Source organism: Esox lucius, chromosome 8 (genome assembly GCF_011004845.1).
Source record: "Esox lucius isolate fEsoLuc1 chromosome 8, fEsoLuc1.pri, whole genome shotgun sequence".
NCBI lineage: Eukaryota > Metazoa > Chordata > Actinopteri > Esociformes > Esocidae > Esox > Esox lucius.
Genome location: NC_047576.1, coordinates 26,401,622 through 26,428,337, shown reverse-complemented (window position 1 = coordinate 26,428,337; position 26,716 = coordinate 26,401,622). Strand labels below are relative to the sequence as shown.

The window sequence follows — 26,716 nt, the reverse complement described above, 5'->3', positions numbered from 1 at the left end:
CGGTTGTATTTGTCAGTTAAGCCAAATGACTTGAGCAAGTTTTGTGTTCTGCATAATTGCCTGGAAGACATTACCAACTGGATGTCCAATAATGTTCTTCAGTTAGACACTAATAAAACCAAAGTTTTAATTATTGGCCCCCTATCTATTTTGGATGAAGTTTGGTTGGCTTTAGGATCGCTAGCAAATAATATTGTGACTGTGGCCAGAAAATGTTAGTTTTCTTTGATCCAGACAATTTGAATATAACATTAAAAATATGATGCAGTCATGCTTTTACCAACTTAAAAATAAATGTGGTTTTATCTTTTAAGGATACAGAAAATGATACATGCTTTCATTTAATCACGCCTAAACTACTGTAATGCTTTGTTTACATGCCTCAACAATAAGTCCCTAGGTAAACTCCAAGGTGTACAGAATTCAGCTGCCAGACTCCTTACAAGGACTAAATCAAGGTCTCATATAACCCCAGTGTTGGCAGCTCTATATGAAGTTTAGAGTAGATTTAGTAAATTCCACTTATCACTTTTAAGGCACTACATGGTCTGGCACCTGATTACATTAGTGACATGCTCAACCCATACTGTACTGTAAGGCCTCTCAGATCAGCTAAAAAAGGACGTCTGACTGTCCCAGAGTCTAGTCTGAAAATTAAAGGGAACCGGTCCTTTGCTATAGGGGCCCCTAAACTCCATGTTCCACTTAGAACACTACACACAGATACCATGTTCTCCACTCAGAACACTACACACAGACTTACTCTCTTAACATCATTAAAGCAACACTAACATTTGGGATAGTTAACAGGACATTGACAGTTTTGCTCAGTTGCTAAGATACTTTCAGTGAAGCTGGGATGCAGTTGATCTCCATTATATGTAATGAGTGCAGCAGTATTCTTGTTTTTGCATTTCTCAATGTTTTCACATACACTGCAAATGCTAAGCACATTTGTGCAAAACAGCTAAACACAACACTCAGTAAAAGACACAAAACTCTGTCAAGAATATCATCAAAACATAATTAAGACATTTGGTCACAGCTAATTGAAACCATTCCCTGTTATGTGAACCTCATCCACATGTACACAACACTTCTTTAAACGATTGTTAGATCAGCAAATCTGTCTTTTCGCATGTTTAACAAGTCAGTTTTAAGTAGTCATTCCAGCAGAATGGATCAGGCAAGAGGAAAATGAGTTGGATTCAGATGTGTTGTAGTGGAGTTGCATAAAGCAACTGCAGCTAATAAATGTATTCATGCTATATCACAGTGTATTACATGCAGTACTTTCAAAAGTATAATTCAGTATAAATGTATTCATGCTATATCACAGTGTATTACATACAGTACTGTCTAAAGTATAATGCAGTATGAATGTATTCATGTTATATCACAGTGTATTACATACAGTACTATCTAAAGTATAATGCAGTATGAATGCGTTCATGCTATATCACAGTGATTTACATACAGTACTGTCTGAAGTATAATGCAGTAAGAATGTATTCATGTTGTATCACAGTGTATTACATACAGAAATGTCAACAGTATAATGCAGTACCTGTAAAGTAATTGTCCGGTCAATTATCTTCATGAGACCATCAACATGTCACAGTCCGTACATTACTCTATTCATAGAATTCAAAGAAAAACACATTCTGGTGGCAGAGGTAAAATGTTCACTGCGGCACAGGAGGCTGTCGTAGTGAATATGGTTGTTGCCAACAGTCCCAATGAAGGCAATCATCTGTTGCCAGCAATTGCAGGGAGATCCCGACCGCAGTCATCGAGATCACAACATCGTCACCAACGCGTGAGTTTGGTCACGATTAATCACGTCCTTAAAAGACACCTAATGGCAATGGAACAACTCTACAAGATCCCATTCCAATGAAACAATTACCATGTGAAGGAGACTTGACTCCAGTATGTAAAGGTAAATGTTTGTCACTGTGATGACTGTTCTTGCAGTATCCCATTGCATGCAGCTGGAATAGCAGTGGGGTTCTTTGGCACGTCCCAATAATCGGCCCAGGAAATACAAAACATCTCCTCACGTCTCTTGATGTACAGAAGGGTGTTGGGCCTCATGTCCCGCTTCCTCGTCATATGTCGATGTCCACCAATCCCGTCTCCTTACTGAACGGTTTGCAGCCCTCCCACGAATGTTGATGCATTTTTTCTTTCTCCGGTATTCGCCTTTTCTCTATCCGATTTCGGAATTCCGGAATTCTCTGCGTGGAGGTGTAAGGTTTATGACTGCCGTCCACATTACCAGATGTCCCTTATGGATGTCATGAATGGCGTCTGTCTGGAAATCACTACAGAAGATCCCAGCCTTGGAGGTGCCATGCAAGGAGATTTTTTTCCTCACAGCATAGCGAGGGAAAACATTCGGTCTGGTGTTGATGCAAACATGTTGACTGACCGACAAGAAAGAATGGACTGAATGGTGGTGTGCGCAGGATTTGTCTTTTCTTTGTTGACATAGATTTGTTTTTGCAGTGATTTGTTCGATTTTTATGTTTACTCTTTCTCTGTGTATACACTATTATTGGAATTGTAAAGGACAAAATGAAAAATACTCAAATAAAGCCTTCTGTTTATGGATATTTATGCTGTAGAGTGACATTGTTTATGCATTGGTCTTCTTTGTTGAAATCCTTTTAAGGAAAAAGACTCCAGCTCATGCTGTGATAATTTGTTTACAGTATGGTACATACTGTAATGATAGTGTCAACAAATGGCACATACAAATACATAAATGAGGGTTAGCCATGCTAGAGTTCATTGCAATTAATTTTCATTAGGTCACTGTAATGATTGAAATAATTTTTTATGAGATAACATGTTGTATGTTTTGATGCAAATACTTGATTCTGTGTCATGTATTTAATGTTTTGAGTGTCTTAGGCAAATACATAGTTTTCATATGGACCTGCATGTTAACTGTTTTGAAAATGAGAATGTTGCATGGATAGAAGTGCAAAAGCAATGAAGAAAAACTGTACTACAACAGTTTTCAAGAGCAGAAAAAAAACATACAATATGAAATTAAGATAACATGCTGTCCCTCATTTTGTGTCAGGCACATGCTGTCCCTCATTTTGTGTCAGGCAGCAATGTAGTGTCAGGCCAATCCACAGCTCACTCTCTCCCTTTGTATCTGTCTGTCTAAAGGTAGTTTGTCTGACTAGGCCAGTCAATGTCCTGTTTTTCATTCTTTTGTTGGGGGGATAGAGGTAGTGAGGACAGTGGTAGGAGAGAGGATGAGAAGGTGGCGAGAGGATGAAAGAAGGGAGAGGGTGAGAGGGGGTACAGAGGATGAGAGGGGGCAGAGGATGAGAGGGGGTACAGAGGATGAGAGGGGGTACAGAGGATGAGAGGGGGAGAGAGAATGAGAAGGTGGCGAGAGGATGAGAAGGGGTACAGAGGATGAGAGGGGGAGAGAGAATGAGAGGGGGAGGGAGGATGGGGGCCTCTATATGTAAACAGTGGCACACAGAAGATTAAGAGATCTATAAATAGAGAAAGGGAAAGAGAGTGTGAGATAGGAAGAGAGGAGGGGGAGGGAGAGAGGGGGAAAGAGAGAGGTAGAGGGAGGGGGAGGGAGAGAAAGAGAGAGAAGAGGGGAAAGCTTTGCTCACGGAATAAAAATGGCTCCCAACAGTCAGGGATTAGTGCTTCCCTGGAGGATTTTAGCTCCAAAAGCCCAATCTGGGGCAGCACACCAACCCGAGTCGTCGTAGTTCAGTTAAGCCCTGGCACAAACACACACACACACACACACACACACACACACATTGATAGCTGCCAGGTTGCTGCATTGATGCTGGGTTGTGACTAGGAGTTTCTGGCTATCGGTTGCCTGCCACTTGATAATAGCCCATGGACTATGGACGTGTGGTGAGGTGTTGAGCTGGCACATTTCCAGGAGGGTGAATGAGGTTCTATATGCAGTTTCTGTTACAAACCAGCTGCCCCAAAGGACTTAGTCAGGGACGTAGCCTGGGTCCAATCGCAAGGCAAAAACCAGGGCCCTGTCAAAAATGCCTTCATACTCACACACTGCCCAGCATAAAAAACAAACACAACCAAACACACACATACAGATTACATAAAATACTAATAGTTGATAAAGCTTCTATAGCGCTTTTCATTACCAAAATGATCTCAAAGTGAATATACAGTATAGACCTCTGTTCAAATACAGCCAAATGAATAGGAAATGTAGTAATTGACAAGGTTAGTCAGTTCACTAAAATAATAATTCTGTCCTTCAAACTTTGCATTCTTCAAAGAATCCACCATTTGCATAAAGAATGTAAAGAACAAGGAGTTATGGAAGTGATGGTAGGCAATAGCTCCCACAGAGCCTTGATCTCAATTTCATTATTACAACTCTTAAAATGTTCACCCGGCACAGCTAGAAGAGGACAGGTCACCCCTCCTAATCTGGTTCCTCTCTAGATTTCTTCCTAAAGTTCGGCCCCTTTAGGCAGATTTTCCTAGTCACTGTGCTTAAACACTGTTGTTGCATGCTCCTTGGGGTTTCAGGCTGGGTGTTTTGTAAAAGCACTTTGTGACAATTGCTGCCCTCATTGGTTTAGGCAGATTAACAGATGGTCAGAGAACCCAATGATTCACTGATATTATTCAGACATCACAAACAAATACCAGAGTTACATACCAGGGAATAGAAAAGCAAACATTTCTAAAATGTTCAAGAAATTCCATAACAATGTAGAAAGGGCTTTATAAATATATTTGATTGATTGATTTGATTGAGAATTGATTACATGTATACAACATACCCATACACACCTACATACATTAAGCCTTGCTTTGAGGCCCCAGACATCCTCTAACACAGGGTGTTGGGAAATCCTAGGTTTTCAGGACACATTAGGCATGATGGCTTGTAATGTACTGTCATTTGGAATCTAGTCACAGTATGCTGGCTTGCAATGTAGTGTCGTTGCTATCAAGATTCAATCCGAATTAGGATATCAAACCTTTGGAATTGTTACTTAACCATGACTTGCATTCAGAATGACTGCAAGGGTAGGCACAGATGTATAGAGACCCAACATCATCATCACGGAGACTATCAACTGGGCGCGAAGAGGGTTAACTGACTTGTTAACTCGGCCCTTTTTAGGATGATCTTAATGAATGTGAACATGTTGTTGGTGATACCACCCGTCACACCTTAGTAGCGACCAGGTTGACAAGGCGCTCATGTGTGGCCATGTGCAAATCCTGATATAAGCAAGGAAAACTACATGAGCAACAGACTCCATTACATTTAAGTATAAAATACAGAACAGATGGTGGCTCAAAATATGGAAAGGACCGTCACACACAAGCACACACACGCTCACCAGATTTGAGAGTGTGAAAGAGGGAGAGAGCGAGATGCTGGAAATAATTGATGTCATATTATGTACTCCCATGTTGGATACAATTTGGGTGACATTTAGATTCCCACAGAGATGCGCCCACAGACTGTGAGTAATGTGTGTGGGCAAGTCTAACTACTGTATGTCCCTTTGGTTAAAAGTGTCTGGTTAATGGCATAATATATGACAGCATATTAATGTAACGTGTTGGTATAGAGGACCCCATAGTTTTGCCATGATGGTTAATGTGTGAGGTGTTTTGACTGGGTAGTTTTCCTTAAAGCATTCAAGTAAAAAAATATATGTTGATATGTTTTCCTGAAGGTTATGGTGAAATGGGTTTAAATGTTTATATGTTTTCCAGAAGGATATGGTGAGATGTGTTTATATGTTTTCCAGAAGGATATGGTGAGATGGGTTTATATGTTTTCCAGAAGGATATGGTGAGATGGGTTTATATGTTTTCCAGAAGGATATGGTGAGATGGGTTTATATGTTTTCCAGAAGGATATGGTGAGATGGGTTTATATGTTTTCCAGAAGGATATGGTGAGATGTGTTTATATGTTTTCCAGAAGGATATGGTGAGATGGGTTGGGGTGGGTCATGCTAGGGCTATAGGGTGGAGAGTCAGCCATTGGGGAATCTACAATAGACATATCTTTACCTATTCATCGTGGGTTTGCAAACATCACAGATCCAGGGTGGGATCATGAGGGCTTTCTTGGTCTAAAGGGGGCATTATGTCAAATTTTTTGACTATAATATTAGAAAATGTCCATAATATATCTGCATCTTTTTTTTTTTTACCAATAAACACTTAATATCCAAATAAATGACTTTAGTTCAACTTTCAGGTGCCTAAGAGATTTTTGCACAGTACTGTGTTTTAAACACACTGTGCAAACACATGGACATTGATTCTATGGTCGTCCATCTGGGATGAAATGACATTGAGAATGGCAGCTCTAAACACTTGAAATGAGATTTTAAGGAACTGATTGATTTTCTGTTTGCCATTCTTAAGACAAAGAAACAACCTGTTATTTCCGGTCCTCTGTTGTCCTTGAATCACGGCAATGTTTCAGCAGACTCACAGCTTTTCATACTTACAGGCTTACAGACAAATTTGACAAATTCTGGACAGCGTTTTTAAAAGATGTTAAAGCATTCACCCAAATCACGTGGGAGCCTGGGAGCTCGGCCTTTCAAAGCAACCATACGAGACTGACTGATCAAACCAAGCACTGCATTGCCAACTCAGATGTTCTACTTGCTCTGCCCCTTGATGATATGCGTAGTGTAAATAGTATTTGAGCGCATAAAACTATCCATAAGGCTTGCACATCAAATTCCCCTAGAGTAAGAATGGTAAAAATGGTTCAGTCCTCCACAAGATGCAACCTTAGGCCTGGTGGGGTAAATGAGTAAACTTTTGCAATTTCTTTTGCAATTGTGTGGAGTTTTATGTGAACCTGTAGAAGTCCTGTAAATATAGCCAACTCACATATTATCAAAAATTGCCAGGGGCTTGGGTTTCTACACCTTAATATACAGAATCCATTGTCTAAGCCTATTGTCTAAGCTCAGTCAAACACAGACATCTATATCTTATCCAAAACTTGGTTGTAAAATAAAAACAGTTGATGCAGATATTGCTGGAGATGGATACAAAGTCTTCAGAACAGATAACATGGGGAAATGGGAGGTGTACATTATTTAGAAATGGAAAGATAATGGCACAGCTGTGAATCTGTCTAGAACAGGCTGTCCTCAAAACCTGAGCACTAGTCAGGGAGGCCATCAAGAGGCTTAAGGCAAGTCCAAAGGGGTTACAGTCTGGTATGGATGAGCTGAGAGATAATGTGCATCCTGCTACAACAGACCAGGTGCATCACAAAAGTGGCCTTCATGGGAGAGTGGCAAGAACAAAAGCCATTGTTGAAAACATCTCAAATCAGATCTCAGCTAGATTTTAGATTTTGCATGCTGAAGACTTTGAGGCTAAGTAGAACAAGATTATATGATCTGATAAGACACAGATTATATGATCTGATCAAACATAGATTCCATGGTCTGATAAAACAAAGATTCCATGGTCTGATAAGACACAGATTCCATGGTCTGATAAAACAAAGATTCCATGGTCTGATAAAACATAGGTTCTATGGTCTGATAAAAGATAGATTCTATGATCTGATAAGACACAGATTCAGCGGTCTGATAAGACACAGATTCAGTGGTCTGATAAGACACAAATTCAGCGGTCTGATAAGACACAGATTCAGCAGTCTGATAAGACACAGATTCAATGTTCTGATACAACATAGATTCAATGGTCTGATAAGATAGATTCAGAGGTCTGATAAGACACAGATTCAATGTTCTGAAAAGACACAGATTCAGTGGTCTGATAAGACACAGATTCAGTGGTCTGATAAGACACAAATTCAGTGGTCTGCAAGAGACCTGGGACTCGGGAGAAGAATCAACTTCCAGCTGGACAATGACCCTAAACATAGAGCTAAAGCTACACAAAAAGGACAATGTCCTGGAGTGGCCCAGTCAAAGCCCAGAACTCCAACCAATTCAGAATATGTGGAAAGTGGTGAAAATTGCAGTCCACCAAAAATCTTCATCCAACATGTTGTACCTTGAGCAATTTTGAGAAGAAGAGCAGGTGGACATTATTGGGTCCAGATGTGAAAAGCAGAACTTATTTAAATAACTGTAACTGCTGTCAAAACTGTCTCAACCTAATAATAATATGACTAAAGGGGGTAAAAACGTATTTATATTTTTCAAGTTGACATTGTGGACTTTTTTTGCATTGATTTCAGCAATTTTCATGTCATGATATAATACAAAAAAGGCCAAAAATTCCAGTGGTTTATTTATTTTAGGATTAAGGCTAGCAATTTAAACTGTTTAGAAACGTGGACAGACTTTAACAGGGGCGCTGAGAGATTATTTTAGTATATACAGATATATTTAAGTAATATGGTAAGGGGATGTGGTATTTAGCCAAAATTCCATGGCTAAATTAGCATTCAGGATTCAAAGCACTCGGTTTAAATATACAGTAAATCTTTGTGTGTTTTATATTGCTGTAATACAGGGCTCATCTGTAAATGAGACCTGGGTCTTAGCTTGGTTTCCTTGCGTGTGAGTCTGGGTGCTTGTGTGCATTATCATAGGCTGAATTAAAGTAGATCAAATTAACCCACGCTCTATTTTTTAAAGTGTTCTCTCTTGCAATGAATAACATATAATATGCCTTCCGGATTTCAATCCTGTCTCTGAGACAGATGTATGGAGGTGAGGACTGAAATTAGGGCGCTTCCTCAACACCACACTAGCGCACTACTTTGGACCAAAACCTATATAGGGAATGAATAAATGAATATTGCACAATTTTGAACGCAGGCATAGAGGCGTCAGCAGGAAAGAAGAAGGGATGAGTTAGAGTTTCGTGGGAATCGCAGCTCTGAGGTAATTCACTGTCAACGTTTGCCAGCTCTATGAATAATATATGACGTAAAACTTCTTGAGACTGAAAAATATTATTTAATTGGGATTCCTGTGTGGTGGGTTAGGAGAAGAGGGGGGAGAAGAGAAGGTTGTATGGAGAGGGGAGGAGTAGAGAGAGGAGGAGTAAAGAAGGGATGTACCAAGGGGGAAGAGGGAAGGAGTAGAGAGAGTGAGTACAGGAAGAGAGGAGGCTACAAATGTAGACCTACTGCTTAGTGCTCGGCACATTTCTATAGTCGGGTACAGTAGGTGGTCCAGACCTGTGGGAGGTTATCAAATCCAACTGGAGATGAGCTTCCCCCAGATTTAAGAAATATGAATGTACACCGCAAAATGTAAAGATTGCCAAATGTTTCTTTAGGTGCCTCCGTAGGGAAACCCTTTTGTACGTACCAGGTAGAACCGTTTGGTTTAAGGAAAACCTTTTTGTACGTACCACGTAGAACTGTTTGGTTTCAGGAAAACCCTTTTGTATGTACCAGGTAGAACCGTTTGGTTTCAGGAAAACCCTTTTGTATGTACCAGGTAGAACCGTTTGGTTTCAGGAAAAACCTTTTGTATGTACCAGGTAGAACCGTTTGGTTTCAGGAAAAACCTTTTGTATGTACCAGGTAGAACCATTTGGTTTCAGGAAACCCCTTTTGTATGTACCAGGTAGAACCGTTTGGTTTCGGGAAAACCTAGTTTGGCTGCTATGTAGAAGACATTTTCTACCTAGACTTCAAAATTGTCCTCTCTGGAGCAAAACATTGGTTACCTTACATCTTCTGTAGCATGTTTCAGCATATGCTGGTATTCCTCAATACTGCCTCAAGCTCTCCACGTCTTTTTTAGTGTGGCCTCTTTTTCTTTTCCCTCGTGGGTTCCAGGATAGAGCTTGCCTGAATATGGGAGGTACAGTATGTACTGAATAGCACAAAGCATTGAGTTTCTTTTTCTTCCAAGTTACATCTAGCTAACATGCTTCCAGCTTCTTTCATTCTGTACTTAAATGCCCCTATTCTGGACTTTTTTGGAAAGGAAAGAAAACAGTGCAGTGGTCTCTTAATTTTTTCCAGAGCTGTATATATGGTCCTTTGAATAGCCCATTGCTAGTTTCCCTGCTACAATTTGCATTTAAAATATGGTAAATATGCAACAATCTAGTTATTGTAGTAACAGAAAGTATGTTCCTGTATTCAGATTATCAGGGGAGTCTGCCTCATTTAGGATTTGACAGAGATTTGCAACAGCTTTACTGGCAATATTCTGGTGCTTCTTTAAAAGTTTGGCACATTTCTTCTTTAAAAGAGGCATTTCTACTGCAGGGCAATTAAATTCTGGCCCTCGAGAGCATAATCAGGAGTGTTCTTTGTTGTAACCGAGTAGTTAGTTGCACTCACCTGGGGTCCCAGGTCTGATTCTGTCCCATATTTCTCAAAAAGACAATGACAACAAGTGTTTTGGCCCCTCTAATCAACATTGCACCAGACCGATTTAAATCATTTAGCTTCTGAATTACAGTAAAATGACCAGAAAGACACAGTAGCTAAAAAGCAAAAGTGGTGAACAAGAGAGGAACAGGGTGGTTGAACCCAACCATCATAGCAGTACACCATTCCACATATCACCCTCACCCCAAACAATGAACCATTTGAGAATTATTTTCTTTAAGTGTACTGAATTGCCCATATGTTGCTCTGATGTCATGCCTGACATCTATTGCAAACAGTCAATCAATCAAATGTATTTATAAAGCCCTTTTTACAACAGCTTTTACAAAAACACCCAGCCTTAAACCCCAAGGAGCAAACAACAGTAGTGTTGAATTTCAGTTGCAAGGAAAAACTCCCTAAGAAGGACGAAATTTAGGAAGAAACCTAGTGAGGACCCAGGCTCAGAGGGGTGACCAGTCCTCTTCTGGCTGTGCCGGGTGAAATATTAAGAGTCTAATTGGAATAATTAAAAAATGCATGTGGGCTGAATGCAGAGTCTATTTAAATTTAGACCAGGTCAGAAGCATGACCAGATGGACAAGTACAGGGACAACGGGGGGGAGGGAGGAGGTGTCAGCACAGTGGCAGCTGAAATCATCAGGTATTGTCTTGATCTGCAACACAACCAGGAGGACTTTGGACAGGATCAGCAATGGGCCCCCTAAACCAGGTACTTCGCAGGTGTGGACCAGGACCTCATGTGCTCCTAAAGTTTCAAATGGGAGGAGACTGGGAAAATTCAGAAAATGCATTCCTCATATCAACAACGATTTATAGTGGAGAAGGAGAACTTAGTGGGGAAGGAGAACCGACCCTAATCACTCAGCACAATAATATAACAGCATAAGATCTTGGGACTGAGACAGGGGGAGTCCGGCGACACTGTGGCCCTACCAAGGGGAGGCCCCGGACAGGGCCCAACAGGCAGGAAACAGCACAGTGAACAAGGTCATGGGTGATAATGCTCTACAAATATTAAAGGTAATAATTTTTTTTCTGTTTGTACTAATAAAATAGACTGGACATTGCAGAATGCCATGTATACTGTCTTGAACCACACACAAAAATAAACTAAACATATGAATGAAAATAATCTCACGTTAAAACAGGCAATCTGCCATTTAACTCCGCGGTCATGGTATAATTTAAAGTGCTGGAAAGAAATGTCACTGTCAAATACTTTTAATGTTCACTGTATTTAGCATAAACCTGTCATCTGCAATTCTGTAGAACACAACCCCCTTCCTGATTGGTGTGTGGGACATCAACAGGACTGGTAGCCACCATGCAGAACCCCACCCCGACGCCTGTCATTCTTAGATTTTTTTCCTCTCCTCTCTGACAGGCCCAGGCAACGTGGCTCAGATTGCCGTGAAATCGCAGCTTAACAGGCGGGAAATAGGCTCTGTTATTTTTGGAACAGCAAGTCACGGGAGACCATTGGACCATCATCCTCTCTAATGAGCAGGTGATTGAAGCAAAGAGGAAGGAGGAGGACACTCACTCACAAAGATGCACTTAGGATTGAGCAGGTAATGAAGGGAAAAAACTGCAAAAGAAAGACATACTCACTTAACCCAAACTGTCTTTCACACACACACACACACACACACACAGACTCACACACACCTACCGCCTTATCCAGAGTCTAACATATATAAATATAAAAAATCCACTGTGTCTTTTTGCCTCTGGCAGATCCAGAGTGGGCCAGATCCACAGCTGGTCTCAACCCCTGGACACATACACTCACCTAAAGGATTATTAGAAACTGTCCTGGAGACAGTACTGCCAGGAGATGAGGCTCTTGATGTTGATGTAGAGCTGGTTCCATATAGACAGGATGGCCTCATAGAACTGCTCAGTCCTGTTGGTCCACACAATGCAGAACTGATTTAGTCCTGCACTGTGTGTGTGTGTGTGTGTGTGTGTGTGTGCGTGTGCGTGCGTGTATGAACTCACCTAAAGGATTATTAGGAATACCATACTAATACTGTGTTTGACCCCCTTTCGCCTTCAGAACTGCCTTAATTCTATGTGGCATTGATTCAACAAGGTGCTGAAAGCATTCTTTAGAAATGTTGGCCCATATTGATAGGATAGCATCTTGCAGTTGATGGAGATTTATGGGATGCACATCCAGGGCACGAAGCTCCCGTTCCACCACATCCCAAAGATGCTTTATTGGGTTGAGATCTGGTGACTGTGGGGGCCATTTCAGTACAGTGAACTCATTGTCATGTTCAAGAAACCAATTTGAAATGATTCGAGCTTTGTGACATGGTGCATTATCCAGCTGGAAGTAGTCATCAGAGGATGGGTACATGGTGGTCATAAAGGGATGGACATGGTCAGAAACAATGCTCAGGTAGGCCGTGGCATTTTAACGATGCCCAATTGGCACTAAAGGGCCTAAAGCGTGCCAAGAAAACATCCCTCACACCATTACACCACCACCACCAGCCTGCACAGTGGTAACAAGGCATGATGGATCCATGTTCTCATTCTGTTTACGCCAAATTCTGACTCTACCATCTGAATGTCTCAACAGAAATTGAGACTCATCAGACCAGGCAACATTCTTCCAGTCTTCAACTGTCCAATTTTGGTGAGCTCGTGCAAATTGTAGCCTCTTTTTCCAATTTGTAGTGGAGATGAGTGGTACCCGGTGGGGTCTTCTGCTGTTGTAGCCCATCCGCCTAAAGGTTGTGCGTGTTGTGGCTTCACAAATGCTTTGCTGCATACCTCGGTTGTAACGAGTGGTTATTTCAGTCAAAGTTGCTCTTCTATCAGCTTGAATCAGTCGGCCCATTCTCCTCTGACCTCTAGCATCAACAAGGCATTTTCGCCCATAGGACTGCCGCATACTGGATGTTTTTCCCTATTCACACCATTCTTTGTAAACCCTAGAAATGGTTGCGCGTGAAAATCCCAGTAACTGAGCAGATTGTGAAATACTCAGACCGGCCCGTCTGGCACCAACAACCATGCCACGCTCAAAATTGCTTGAATCACCTTTCTTTCCCATTCTGACATTCAGTTTGGAGTTCAGGAAATTGTCTTGACCAGGACCACACCCCTAAATGCATTGAAGCAACTGCCATGTGATTGGTTGATTAGATAATTGCATTCATGAGAAATTGAACAGGTGTTCCTAATAATCCTTTAGGTGAGTATACAACCGAAAGAATGCCAGGCAAAAAAAGCAACAGGAATACAATGAAAGACCACACAAAAGCAAGTGTTCAAAATGTATTTCAGTATGCCCCAATTCATTTCACACGCACACGCACACGCACACGCACACGCACACGCACACGCACACGCACACGCACACGCACACACACACACACACAGAGCTATTAATAATTAAGCAGATTACGGAGATCAGATTCTATTATAAGTCTTCTATTATCATTGAGAGTACTTGGGAATGTATATCCGAAACACAATTTTAGAAGAATGGCTGGTTATTTTCCAGTTTATTTTTTATAGAATTATAATTCAAATTTTATTTACCTAAAACTATTAGGGGTGGGTTGACCATAAAATGTTGCTGACTCCTTTTCTACTCCCACTCAAAATGTTTCACATAATACACAACAAAATGTTTCACAAAACAGCTGTTTCATCTTGATACTTTGCTCAATAAAGATACGCAACGTTACATCATTTGCTCAATACTACAGAAAGTATTCAAACCAATTCTCAGAGAAATCCTGGAAGAAAACATGCTGAAGCTTGCAAGAGACCTGGGACTTCGGAGACGATTCATCTTCCACCTGGACAATGACCCCAAACATTCAGCTAAAGCCGCAATGGTGTGGCTTTAAAACAAAAAGCTCAATGACCTGGAGTGGCCCAGTCAAAGTTCGGACTTCAATCAAATTGAGAATATGTGGAAAGAGTTGACAAATGCTGTTCAGTAAAGGTCCCAATCCTCTGAGCTTGTGCAACTTTGCATAGAACAGGAAAAATGGTTGTGTCCAGATGTGCAAAGCAGGTAAAAACTTATCCAAATGGACTCGTCTGTAATGGCTGCCAAAGAGGCCTCTACCAAATATTGATTAACGAGGTGAAGACTCATGCAAACTATTTTCTGTTTTGTATTTCTAATTTATTTTTATTTAACTAACCATTATTTAACCAGGAAAGGCATATGAGATTAGAAAGTCCTGGCCAAGATAGGCAGCAGCCAGACGTTATTTCAACATAACAAACCGACAACATGAAAACAACTCTAATTCAAAAATAAAACATAGGAATCATAATCATAATTCACAATCATAAAAACAGCAAATTAAAAACATTGATTTACTTCATCATTGATTTCAAAACACCAAAAGTGGGCAAATTATTACATTTAAAACCATTTAAAAAGGTGTTCCAAGCCAATGGGCCAGAGAACATCAAAGCCCTTTATCCGGTTTGGGCATTTGGGACAGTAGTAGGATAAAGTCTGAATGAACGATGAGAGTACCCAACACATTTCTGCAGAATATAATGCACAGATAAGAAGGTAGCAAACCCAAAATGACTTTGTAAATAAAAGTATACCAGTGGCTGAGCCTGCAGGTGACCAGGGAAAGCCAGCCAAACCAAGCATATAAAGTGCAGTGGTGGGTAAGTGCTTTGCAGTTTAAAATAAATCTCAACGCTCCATGGTAAAGGGTGTCAGTTGATCTCAAACGCTGAGCAGAAGCATTCATATATAAAATATTACCCATAATCCAGTAAAAGCGTAAAAGTAGCTAACACAAGCCTCCTTTTAACGGCATTGCCCTGACAAGTAGTAATAAGAGGAAGGTTCAGAGATGACTTTCTTTCACTGAACACCATTGGTTTGGTTTTGTCCACATGGAGAACAAGCTTCAATTGACACTAGGTGTGTTGAACAGCATTAAAAGCAGTTTGCAAGTTCTAAAAAGCTTTTGCGAGCGTCAAGGCACACAACAAATGACAGTGTCATCAACATATTGTGAAGTTTATTAAATACAGAATAGGAGGGGGCCAAGTAACAAGCCCTGGAGCACACAATTTAAAACAGACAATTTATCAGATGCAAGCCCATAAAATTGAACTCACCAAGATATCAGATAGTTAGCAAACCATGCAACAGCAGGCTCAGAAAGACGTGACAATCTCTTATTCAGTATAGCAAGATCATCTGCACCGAATGCCTTTGAAAGATCAAGAAAGTGAGATAAAATGTTGTTTTTAAACAAGCATTAAATTAGAAATATTTAAAACCTTCATAGATACAATAGAATTAGCGTATAAAAACACCTTTATCTGTTCACTAACAAGGATTTCAAGTATTTTAGCCTGTGGTGTTAGCTTTGTGATTGGCCAATAACTGTTTTTTATAGCGATGGATCTTGACGTTTTAGCGGTGGTATAACAAACTCAGATTTCCAGATCCTTGGTATTTCATTACATTCCAGGGTAAGACTGAAGAGATATGTAAGTGGTTTGGCAATAAAATCAGCTGCCAATTTCAAATAGCAGGGATCAAGAATATCAGGACTCGTAGGCTTTCTCTGATCTAAGGATTCCAGGGCTTCATGTACCTCCTGCACTGAGATTGGCAAATAAAATGAAAGTTTGACCAGCTCTCACTCATTATCAACAAAGGGTTGAACAGAAACTGAAAAAATGGCATCAAACAGATTACCAGATGATACAAAGTGCATAAAACAATTCAGCATAACAGTTATGTCATGCAGCAACAAAGTTCTTCAATATACATACTGTATATTTACAGTAATTCATTAACATTACAATTTACAGACAGACTAAATAATCATCCCAAACCTTCTAGGGTCATTCAGGCTTTCAGTGGTAACAGAAAAAACAATCAGACTTGGCCTTCCTGAGCAGCAAAGAACACTTGTTTGGTAACTGCCTAATAATGAAGCCAGTCAGCATCAGAAACCTGGGTCTACAGGGTGTTTCTTGGCTTGGTCTTTTTTGACACACACTGTGAAGGATGGGACCTTAGACATCCGTGTGTATTTTGAAGTCATGTCCAGTCAAAGGAACTTGCCACAGGTTGACTGTAATCAATATTCTATAAACACAGGATGCATCTGGGCAAGTTGGAGTGTCGTTTCAAAAGGCCTATATACTTATGTGCATGAGATATTTAAGCTTTTCATTTTCAATAAATCTCTTCAAAATAGTTTTCACTTTGTCATTATTAGGTATTGTGGGTAGATTGCGAAAATATTTACTAGGATTTAGAATACAATCTGATCAAATGTTCTGTCAAATTAATGTAATAACACAAAATGCAAAAAGGTTCACAAACTTTCACAACTGTGTAATCAATCTTGACAAATATAATTGGTAACAGGTTTTAATCCACAGGGGTGATGGAAACAGCACGTCACTAAAATATTATTGTTAACAAAAAAATGTTTTTGTTTGACATGATATATGGATACATGGATATTTAAAACTAATGAGGCAAGAAATGGCAGTGGAAATTCCTTCATGCACATATATGGATAGAATAACAATCATATCAAAGTCAATTTGGACACATTAGGATCACCATTAGCTACTGCTACAACAGCAGCTACAGTTCCTGGAGTCCACAGAAAAACAGAACATTAGTTGACAAGATTCTGTGGTCCTCCAACTATTACTCTAGAAAGCATTGCAGTTAAATAAATTATGACAAACATAACAGGGTGGTAAAAGTGCACACAATAAGCTTGATTTCTAATCAATAATGATTCATTTGTGGCTGTTGTTGTACAAAAACACCTATAACAATATCATTTTGTAGCCAAACCACACTGTATTTGCAAGCTGTTGCTACAGTGCAGTTGCCAAGACCAAAAATGTAACACAACAGTTTATGACCAGACTGTGGAGTTGAAAATGGGATGGAAAAAAATCTTACTTTAGCTTTTTATTCAGTCCATGAAAATGTCAACCTTTTTCTTTTGTACTCCATCATCACACACTGCCCTTAATGTGGACCAACACAGTTGGATAGTCGGTGTCTTTCTGCCTCAGAGGACTTCGGTGTCATGGCGCGCTAGGGCAGGAGGCAGGGTGCTTCCACAGGGGCCGTGGAAGTGGAACCTGTAACACACAGAGACACTGATGTTAAACTGTAGCCCAGGCAGAACACACACACACACACATTTCCGTGCGCTGTAGATTACCTACATCAGGAAACGTCTAGAGATGTATATAGAATTCTGTTCTGTGGTCAATAGTGGCCTGGTCTGTCTCTGCAAGTTGTCAAGACTCATTACTAAGAGGCTACATTAAGGGCCTATATGAAGACCCAGAGGTTCGGAACCGGTGCTTGTCATTTTCGATTCTCCAAATAGCATTTGAGTCCCTGGCGACGTCGCTACAGCTAAAACCGTATCACGTGGGACTCACCTGAAGCGCATGGTGGCCGGTGTTTCCTCCATGTTAAATTCTGCTACAGGAACTCCTTTTGCCGCCACCTGGGGAGCGAACATTGCTGCCGGGTACACTATAGAGGACGTACCAACCTGCCAACACAGGACGCATCATCGGGCGGGGTTCACGAAACAAGCAAACCTCTGCAGGGTCGCAAAGACAAGTCCATCACAAATTAAAAACCCAAGAGAGGGAGAAACAAGGCCAGACTGTCTCACCACCAGGCAGAGGTCGCAGCAGTCGAGCTCCTCTTCAACACGGGTCAGGATGTCGGAGTCCAGAGTCTCCCCGAACCAGACCACATGAGGCCTAAGCAGACCGTTACAGCTTCCCTGCTCACACCTCCAGACAGACAGACAGACAGACACACACACACACAGACACAGACACACACACACACACACACAAAACCGAGTTAGATCACTTTAGCATGTCCCCTACCAGAGGATCTACAATTCATGAGATCTACTGACACCTAAAGGTGAAAATGATAGGTCTGGAAAACTTGAAAACACCCAAAGTAAAATCTGAGTATGCTTCACCTGGGTAGCTCATGAGGTGGGATCTGTGCATCACTGGTGTTCGGGTCTGGAGCCCTAGAGAGGGAGAGACGGGGGAGATGGGTGGCTTTAGGAGATACTGTACCTGCTACATTACCAAACATGACCGCGACTCACCCTTTGCCCTCCAGGGCAGCACAGATGGGGCTCTTGTAGTTCACCGCAACGTGACCACAGCTCATACAGCGGGTTTTGAACAAACTGCCTGTGGTCCCAGAGACAGACAGGGGGTGCACTACATAAGGACCAGGGTGTCACAGAGACACAGACCTACTAGCAGGTCATTACCGGGCCGGCCGGCCCAAGTGACGTTACTGCGCTCACGGTACCGTGTATCTCCAGGACGTTGGTGGATCCAGCCCGGTGATGCAGCTCGTCGATGTTCTGTGTGATGACGGTGACACTGCGACCTTGTTTCCGCAGACGAGCCTCACAGTCGGCTATGGCCTTGTGGGCCGGGTTGGGGCTCTTGGACAGCATCACCTCCCGGCGGTAGTGGTAGAACTCCCATACCCTGGATGGGTTCTGACTGAATGCACCTGGGGTGGCCAGGTCCTGATCAGGGAGAAGAATGCGAGAGATGGTGAGGTAAAGAAACAGACCAAGAGAAATGCAGAAAAGATGGGAAAGCTAGAGAAAAACATGGAACATATGGGGCAGAAACTGAAACTAGTTCACTAGAAAGGAAATAGTGCCGGTTTGAACGCATTTTGGTGTCCGTTTACCTGGGCTTGCCATTTCCTCCAGAAGCCTCCTTCTCCTCTGAACGTCGGAACCCCGCTCTCAGCACTAACCCCGGCTCCTGTCAAAATGGCCACGTGTTTGGCTTTAGAGAATACCTCTCGGAACGCTGCTAGATCTGACAGCACACACACAACAAAAATACAGACCAAAGGATGAACACACATTAGACAGACAGACAGACAATCAGTTAGATCCAAACTAGGAACTAAATAGGAAGTAGGATTTAACTATAAGTGTGTATGCTAAACAGACGACTAGTCATACCAGAGCTGGGTCTGGCCATGTCTTGTCTGACCCAGGTCCGTGGCTCTGTGAGTCTGGGACACAGCTGAGAGGTGATGCCTCTGCAGGTAAACTGACGTACAATCATCAGGGTTAAATACCTCAAGGCTGGGATCCAGGAGGAGGAAAAAGTGAAAACATGAACAAAAAAATCCATTCATGTCTTATTAGAAAACAGTAGCCAACAGAACTCCTATTGCTGTTGACAAAGGCAAATGACAGAATTGTAATTCATTCAGATTTTTTTAATTCATCAAATGTGTCCCAGAGGGACAACTACTTTGGGCATGTGACGAGAACCACATCATTATTTAAAAGAAAATAGGTACTGTATGTCTGCTGAGATAGATACAGGAACTAAATTTCCCATGCAGGTGACTGTGAGTGGCAGGCAGCGCCATTAAGGCAATATCCATTTTGAAAATGTCAATTATCTTCATCATTATCTAAAGCATTAGCTGATGCATCCTGATGACAAAGTTAGGCATGACTCTAACTGGGTCAACAGGAAGAATCTACCAATCACCCAACTGACTACATTTATGTATTTAATGCTTTCAAGGGTCAAATGTGTTAAATCGGAGGGACCGCTGTTTGGACCTATGGATGTCTCTTTGGGGGTACAACAGGGTTCGATTCTCGGGCCAACTCTATTCTCACTGTATATAATCGATGTTGCTCTTGCTGCTGGTGACTCAAATCCACCTCTATGCAGATGACACCATTCTGTACACAGCCTGCCCTTCATTGGACACAGTGCTTTCAAACCTCCAGGAGAGCATTAATGCCATACAGCACTCCTTCCGTTAGCTACAACTACTAGCAAGCAAGAACGTTTATTTATATAGAACAATACATTGAAGAAATTCAATGTGCTTTACAAGGAAAAATAAAATCCTGGTTAACATTCTAGCAGCAGCATACTGAGCGGTTTTACAGTATTTTTGGGGAGTGCAGTTAAGAGGCCATTACAGTAGTCAACCCTACAAGAGATAATTTGCATGGATAAGCTTCTCTCTGTCTTTTTGGGACACCAAGAATTTTATTCTGGCTATATTTTTTACATGATAGAATGCTGTCTTGGTTACCACTTTGATATGACTGTTAAATGTGAGAGTCTATCAGAACACCAAGATTACGCACTTGATCCCTGGTTTTAAGGGCCCAAGAATCCAGCTCTTTACTAATACTTGTTCTTTTATTTTTGTTGCCAAACACAATAATCTCCGTTTTTTCTTGGTTTAATTGTAGACTATTTTGGTTCACCCAGGTGCTCTATACAGTGACACCGAGAGTCTATTGAGCTGTTGTCATAGGGTTCGAGAGCCATATATATTTGAGTACCATCGGCATAGCTGTGGCAGTTAATGTTGTTGTTCTGTAGAATTTGGCCCAGAGGTAGCATATAGAGATTCAACAGAAGCGGTCCGAGAACTGAACCCTGTTGGAACTCTGCATGTCACAGCCACCCTATCAAATTCATGATTACCAATGGTGACAAAGTAACTCCGGCCATCTAGATAAGATCTGAACCAATCAAGGACTGTCCCGGAGAGTCCTGCCCAATTTTCCAGCCTATTTATAAGTGTTCCATGATCTACAGTGTCAAATGCTGCACTGAGATCTAATAGAACCAGAACAGTTATTTTATCAGAATCAGTATTCGGCCATATATCATTTTAAAACTTCAATCAGGGCCGTTTCAATACTGTGGTGAGGTTGGAAACCTGACTGAAATTTGTCTAAGAGACCGCTTGAGGTCACAAAATGTTGATTTGATTGAAGAAAACCTTCTCAATGATCTTGGCTTTAAAAGGGAGATTTGATACAGGTCTATAGTTGTTCATTATAGATGTATCCAGTGTTCTCTTTTTTAATAGGGGCTTAATGGCAGCTGTTTTTAGAGAGGTTGGGAAAATGCCTGATTGCAGAGAGCTATTAACAATTTGCTGTAGGTCCATTGTTAAAGAGTACAAAATAAATAAAAATAGTCTGGCAGTGTGTTGAGACAGCAAGTGGAAGCTTTAAGATGTCAAACTACTGAACTCCGAACTACTGAACTCTGGTAAAACTAAATGCATGCTGTTCAACCGATCGCTGCCCACACCTGCCCGTCTGACTAGCATCACCAATCATGATGGGTGTGTTAGAATACGTGGACACCTACAAATATCTAGGTGTCTGGTTAGACAGCTCACTCTCCCTCCAGACCCACATAAACCATCTCCAGTCTGGGGTTGGCTTCCTTTTCCACAACAGGGCTTCCTTCACTCAGGCTGCCAAGCTTACCCTGGTGAAAATGACCATTGTACCAGTCTTGAACTTCAGTGATGTCATATATAGAACAGCCTCAAACTCTGCCCTGAAGAAACTGGATGTGGTCTACCACAGAGCCACCCGTTTTGCTACCAAAGCCCCATATAATACCCACCACTGCAACCTCTACGCATTAGTTGGCTGGCCCTCAGATATTACACATCCGGCGCCTATCTCACTGGTACCAATTAATTTACAAGTGCTTGCTAGGCAAAGCCCCACTGTACCTAAGCTCACTGGTCACCTTAGCTTTTCCAGCCTGCACTCAAGCAGGTACATCTCTCTTGTCACCCCAAAAGCCCACAGCTCCTTTGGCCGCCACTCCTTCCAGTTCTCAGCTGCAAACGACTGGAACAAATTACAAAAAAACCTGAAACTGGAGATCCTCATTCCCTTTGCTGCCTTTAAAAAGTCTGTCTGAGTTACTGACTGTCCATTGTATGTGTTAATTCTCCTCCATCATGTGCACATTGTTCTTGCACATAACTGCCCTTATTATCTCTGTCATGCCCCACAACAGATTTGCACTCTTATCTGAACAACTGTCTTATATGAATCACTCCTTTGCACAGGTGTGCCCTAGTGTTGCAAATGAGAATCTGTTCTCAATCGGCCTACCTGGTTAAATAATCGTTAAATAAAATGGCAATGTCAAGGAGCTTGAATCATGGAAGATTGTAGAGTAAACGTTTCTCCAAAGAAATTAAATACAAATTTGGGAAAGAAGCGCCTTGGTATCGTAAAAATTCCATCGTCTTATCAACGGCGAGACCCAGAGATTCGTCATGTGAAGAAAGAGAAATTTGTTTAATTTACAACTTTCACAAGTTTGTGCTGTCCCACCTTCTAATGCCCTACACCGAGAGTAACCAGCCTATTTGAGATTTTTGAGTGGTTGAATGATAGGAAACAAGCATACATATATATACACAATACTATGTGATATCTTCCTTGTACTGTAGCAATACTAGCTAACTTGGCAACGTTGATGCCAAGGCATGCGCCAATCACTTTAGGTACAGTAGGCAAAGGTCAAATAGTCCTAGCAAGTAAGCTAGCTAGCTATAACATTTTGGTTGACCCATGGGCATTGAAGTACGTGAGACCTTTGCTTGGTTGTTTATGCAACTTGCCAGCAAAGGTGTCGTGTTGTGTTGAGACAGCTACTTAGCTAACCAGCAAAAGCAACCTAGCTGTTAACGAACTCATCTTTCTGCTAGTTAAAATGTGTTACCTGGCTAGTCTTCAAGCTACCAATGATGTATTGATTATTTCCTTGTTTCGCATTGCAATACAACCATATATGCCCTGTTGCTAACTCATCCTGTAGCTAGTTATATTTATCTGGCAAGGTTTCACGCGACTACTGTATTGAATATTTCCTTGTCGCATTGTCAATCATACAACCTTAGTGTACCCCGATTAAATATAAAATTAATATTTAATCAGACACATTTTGCATGTAAAATATATCCAAGTCCTTCCTTACCCTCTTTCCGCTGTTTGGTTTATTAGATTCTTAACTGCTATTGGTCATGAATGTTGTCTTTTTATTCGCTCTGAAGAAGTTAGCTAATCGATGTGAATAACGCGAAATGTAAATGTACACAATGATCCTATCATTTACAAATGCGCTTTAAATAACAACGTGAAAACTGCGCTTGCATATCAGCGCCCTCTTCTGGTTACGTTCAATATGTTCTGATAACATACACTAGATGGCGTTAGCTTGATTCCAAAAACAGAAAAACAGTGGAGACCAGCAGCTTTCAGATGGCAATGTTATATGGTGCATGAAGATGACAATTATGTATTTCTGCCATATAGGCTATAACTGCCTTGTAGTCTATGAATTTCTACAGCCATGATGAAGGAGTTGGTCTAGATACGGTATGTATCTCCCATAGGGTTAGAAGGACAGACAATCATATACATTCAACATATCATCCCAAATTAAACATATTGGTTTAGTGTTGGGGGGTTATATCTATCCTTACAATAGCAAAGTCTATGGTTTGTGTTTATTTTGTTCTGCGGCTGACGCAGGGGTGGTGGTGGTGGGGGGTGATCAATGTCACTTCTCGTGTCCCTGGAACTGGTTCCCCTCTCTCTCGCTCGCTCGCTCTCCCCTTCCCGTCATCTCCGTTTCTCATCGCCCGCCCCACCTACACCGTCTGCCCGTGGATGATCGGTGGCGGCGCCGAGTCTCGTCTTGCGTAGTCCCGCCCGTCGCCTGTGGACGGACATTACTCGGCATAAGAGACTTCAATGGCGGCGTCACCGGAGGATGAGATAGACCGTCGGACGATCCGGAGGGTCCGGTCCAAGAGCGATACGCCCTACATCACGGAGGCGCGTCTCTCCCTCCACCTGGAGACAGGTAGGTAACGCGCGCACAGACACGCACGTCTTGTCTCCATGGACCCAGCGGTTCACCATGGAGCTTGCGGTTTCGACCAGTCCAGTGAGATGCGAGTCATGAAAACGATTTGATGTATTTGTCAGTTTTTTGACAGATACCGGCAATAGACTATCTAATGTAAGGGATCTGTTTAATGGCAGACTGTACCGCTGTGACGTTAGACTGTTGCCTGTGTTGAAGAGCTCTGCTGCGCTTGGCGGTTATGCTATGTGATTGTAATGTGGTCACAGAGCTACACAGTAACTCATTCATGCAGTGTATCAGGCCACTGAGAGAATACTATTGACTTCTTTTTTGACGGATTTGCTATCCAAGCCCAAAAAAAACAATTGTGTAGATATAACTACAAGATAGCAAGCAGGCTATCCAACATATTTGACATTAGGCTATTTACAGTGGACTGTCTTGCAAGATTGGTTATAAACTGACCAGTTGGCAACCCGTCATAGGCTATAGCGAAACCCATATTCTGCGGATGAATTAGACTGACTGTTTTTATATTTGTTAACTGTTTTAGGCTGGATTCTAGCAGCGAAATTTGAGGTTGTTGAATGTTGTCTCAGGACTCTGAAGGCTTCTGATTTACCTCGTTTATGATGGTCTTGGATAGAAGAATTGTGATGATCCATTGTTGCTATGGTGACTTGGCATAAATATTTTACCATAATGGTTACCTATGGGTCCTTAGAAGCCCACCGCTATAGGCTCACATGCTCCTCCCCTTGTTTCCGACATTCAGGTTGGAGAAGTTAAATAACCGTTTATTTCCCCCATGCCCTTTTCGACCACATTGCTTGTTATAGTGTTTCCATACAATGAAAATCAGCAATTATTGATTCACTGAAGATAATAATTCGTTTAATAACGGAAATATAGCAATGCTAATCTGACCAAAGGTATCACACAGAACCACATACATTCTGCAAACATATAAATACAAATAAATACTATATGAAATAAACAACAACGAAATTACTATACATAGAACGAAACACATGGAGAGTCATTTGATGCTCAGCAGTTGCATCAATCAGACTGGTCGGCTGATTGATGCCGACCAGTCTGATTGAGATCCAGACTGGATTTTATTTTTGTAATGAAAGTGGCAGCTTTCATTAAATTTAGCAATTGCTTCAAAACATTGGCATAGTGGAGGATTTCCAGAAGAGTGTCTTAAATAAGTTAGTACCAGTGTGTCTGGTATTACATATGTAGTGAGAGCCAGTTGACCAGAATGTGAAGGTCTCAGTGATGGGTTTTGAAAGGGGTGCTGTTGACAAAATGGATGGTTGTGTGGTGGGCCTACATTTATTTAAGTTGTTAGTGGCAAGTAAGTAGGCTACAACCCCGTTTCTAAAAAAGTTGGGATGCTGTGTAAAATGTACAGAAAAACAGAATGAAAGATGTGAAAATCATTTTAACCCTATATTCAATAGAAAGTAGTAGACAACATATCTACGGTGCATAATATCACTAAAAGATTCAGAGAATCTGGAGAATTTGCAAGGGACAAGGCCGAAAATCAATATTGGATGGCTGTGATCTACAGGCCCTCAGGCGGCACTGAATAAAAAAACCTATTCTTAAGTGGACATCAGTGCATGGGCTCAAGAACACTTGTGAAACCCATTGTCTGTGAACACAGTAAGTCGCTGCATCCACAAATGCAAGTGAAAACTACCAAGAAGAAACTATATATAAGCAAGGTCCAGAAACGCCGCCGCCTTCTTTGAGCCCAAGCTCATTTAAGATGGACTGAGGCAAAGTGGAAAACTATTTTTTAAATCATGGACACCGTGTTCTCTGGACTAAAGAGGAAAGGGACCATCTGTACAAGAAAGGCACAAGTTGAAACAGAGCTGTCACAAGTGGAATATTACACAGCAACAACAGCCTTCTGGACCAGCCGGACAACGGAGCCCTACATAAGTCTGACCGTACACTTTATTGAGGGATTCCACCTGATAAGTCGCTGCTTGCAAACTGCATTTTTCCCAGATGTGAGAACATCGCAACAGGGAGGAGAGAAGCTTTAGCTGATTGGGGCCTAGATGAGAGTCGTCTAGTCTGTATAACAACGGACAATGCCACGAACATGGTGAAGGCTGCCGCCCTGAACAAGTGGACCAGATTGCAGTGCTTTGGCCGCAGACTGCATCTTGCAGTTGGTAAGATATGCCCAATTGCACATTCTATTTTACTACAGTTGCTATTGCTATACTATTAATGTTACATATTATTACCTAGCAACCTGTTGTGAAATGTAAAGCATTTATAGGTTTCATTTATTTTTATTGTAGAGGATGGGGATGGGGAAGAATGAAGGATACAGACTGTCAGGTTGCTAGCCAAAGCTCTGAATGCCAGGGCTGATATTCTATAGCATTAATGTTTCATATCTATATATCTCTGCTATATTTTTTATGTTTAAATGTTGCATTTGTTTACAATAACAAACAATGGAATTAAATGTCCCTATATTTTGGGTTATGATTAAGTAAAATAGTTAGTGCTAAACGCATGAGATATAAGTTATATGAGAATGAATGTG

The 26,716-nt window shown here is 41.4% G+C and overlaps 2 protein-coding genes across 5 annotated transcripts in view; one reads left to right on the top strand and one right to left on the bottom strand.

Moving 5' to 3' along the window:
• Positions 1-15,383: 15,383 nt before the first annotated feature.
• On the bottom strand, positions 15,384-23,368 carry sirt5 (sirtuin 5). 3 transcript variants are annotated; one of them, XM_010872436.4, is made up of 9 exons: positions 23,233-23,368; positions 19,410-19,535; positions 19,127-19,203; positions 18,731-18,956; positions 18,519-18,606; positions 18,384-18,437; positions 18,060-18,183; positions 17,818-17,933; positions 15,384-17,508 (listed from the first exon to the last, which is right to left on the bottom strand). In XM_010872436.4, the coding sequence occupies exons 2-9, from the start codon at positions 19,513-19,515 to the stop codon at positions 17,436-17,438; spliced, it is 864 nt and encodes a 287-aa protein (XP_010870738.2). In that variant the 5' UTR covers positions 19,516-19,535; positions 23,233-23,368; the 3' UTR covers positions 15,384-17,435. The 3 variants fall into 3 exon arrangements, with proteins under 3 accessions (XP_010870738.2, XP_012990349.2, XP_010870739.2); XM_013134895.3 differs by having other exon boundaries at positions 19,127-19,260; positions 23,233-23,367; XM_010872437.4 differs by having other exon boundaries at positions 19,127-19,260; positions 19,410-19,500; positions 23,233-23,366.
• A 206-nt stretch (positions 23,369-23,574) lies between these two features.
• phactr1 (phosphatase and actin regulator 1) overlaps positions 23,575-26,716 on the top strand; it is a 43,811-nt gene continuing 40,669 nt past the window's right edge. Inside the window, exon 1 of one of the 2 annotated variants that reach the window (XM_020049420.2) lies at positions 23,575-24,123. In XM_020049420.2, the coding sequence (XP_019904979.1) occupies positions 24,012-24,123 (112 nt within the window). In that variant the 5' untranslated portion in view covers positions 23,575-24,011. The remainder of the gene's footprint in view (positions 24,124-26,716) is intronic. The other variant, XM_010872435.3, reaches the window with a different exon arrangement.

Excerpts from the sequence above, each read along its gene's own strand:
- sirt5 (XM_013134895.3), bottom strand. The coding sequence starts at position 19,515 with ATGATTGTACGTCAGTTTACCTGCAGAGGCATCACCTCTCAGCTGTGT. Across the intron at positions 18,957-19,126 it reads GGAGGAAATGGCAAGCCCAG|GACCTGGCCACCCCAGGTGC; the intron begins GTAAACGGACAC and ends CTCCCTGATCAG. Across the intron at positions 17,509-17,817 it reads CCGGCCACCATGCGCTTCAG|GTTCCACTTCCACGGCCCCT; the intron begins GTGAGTCCCACG and ends TGTGTGTTACAG.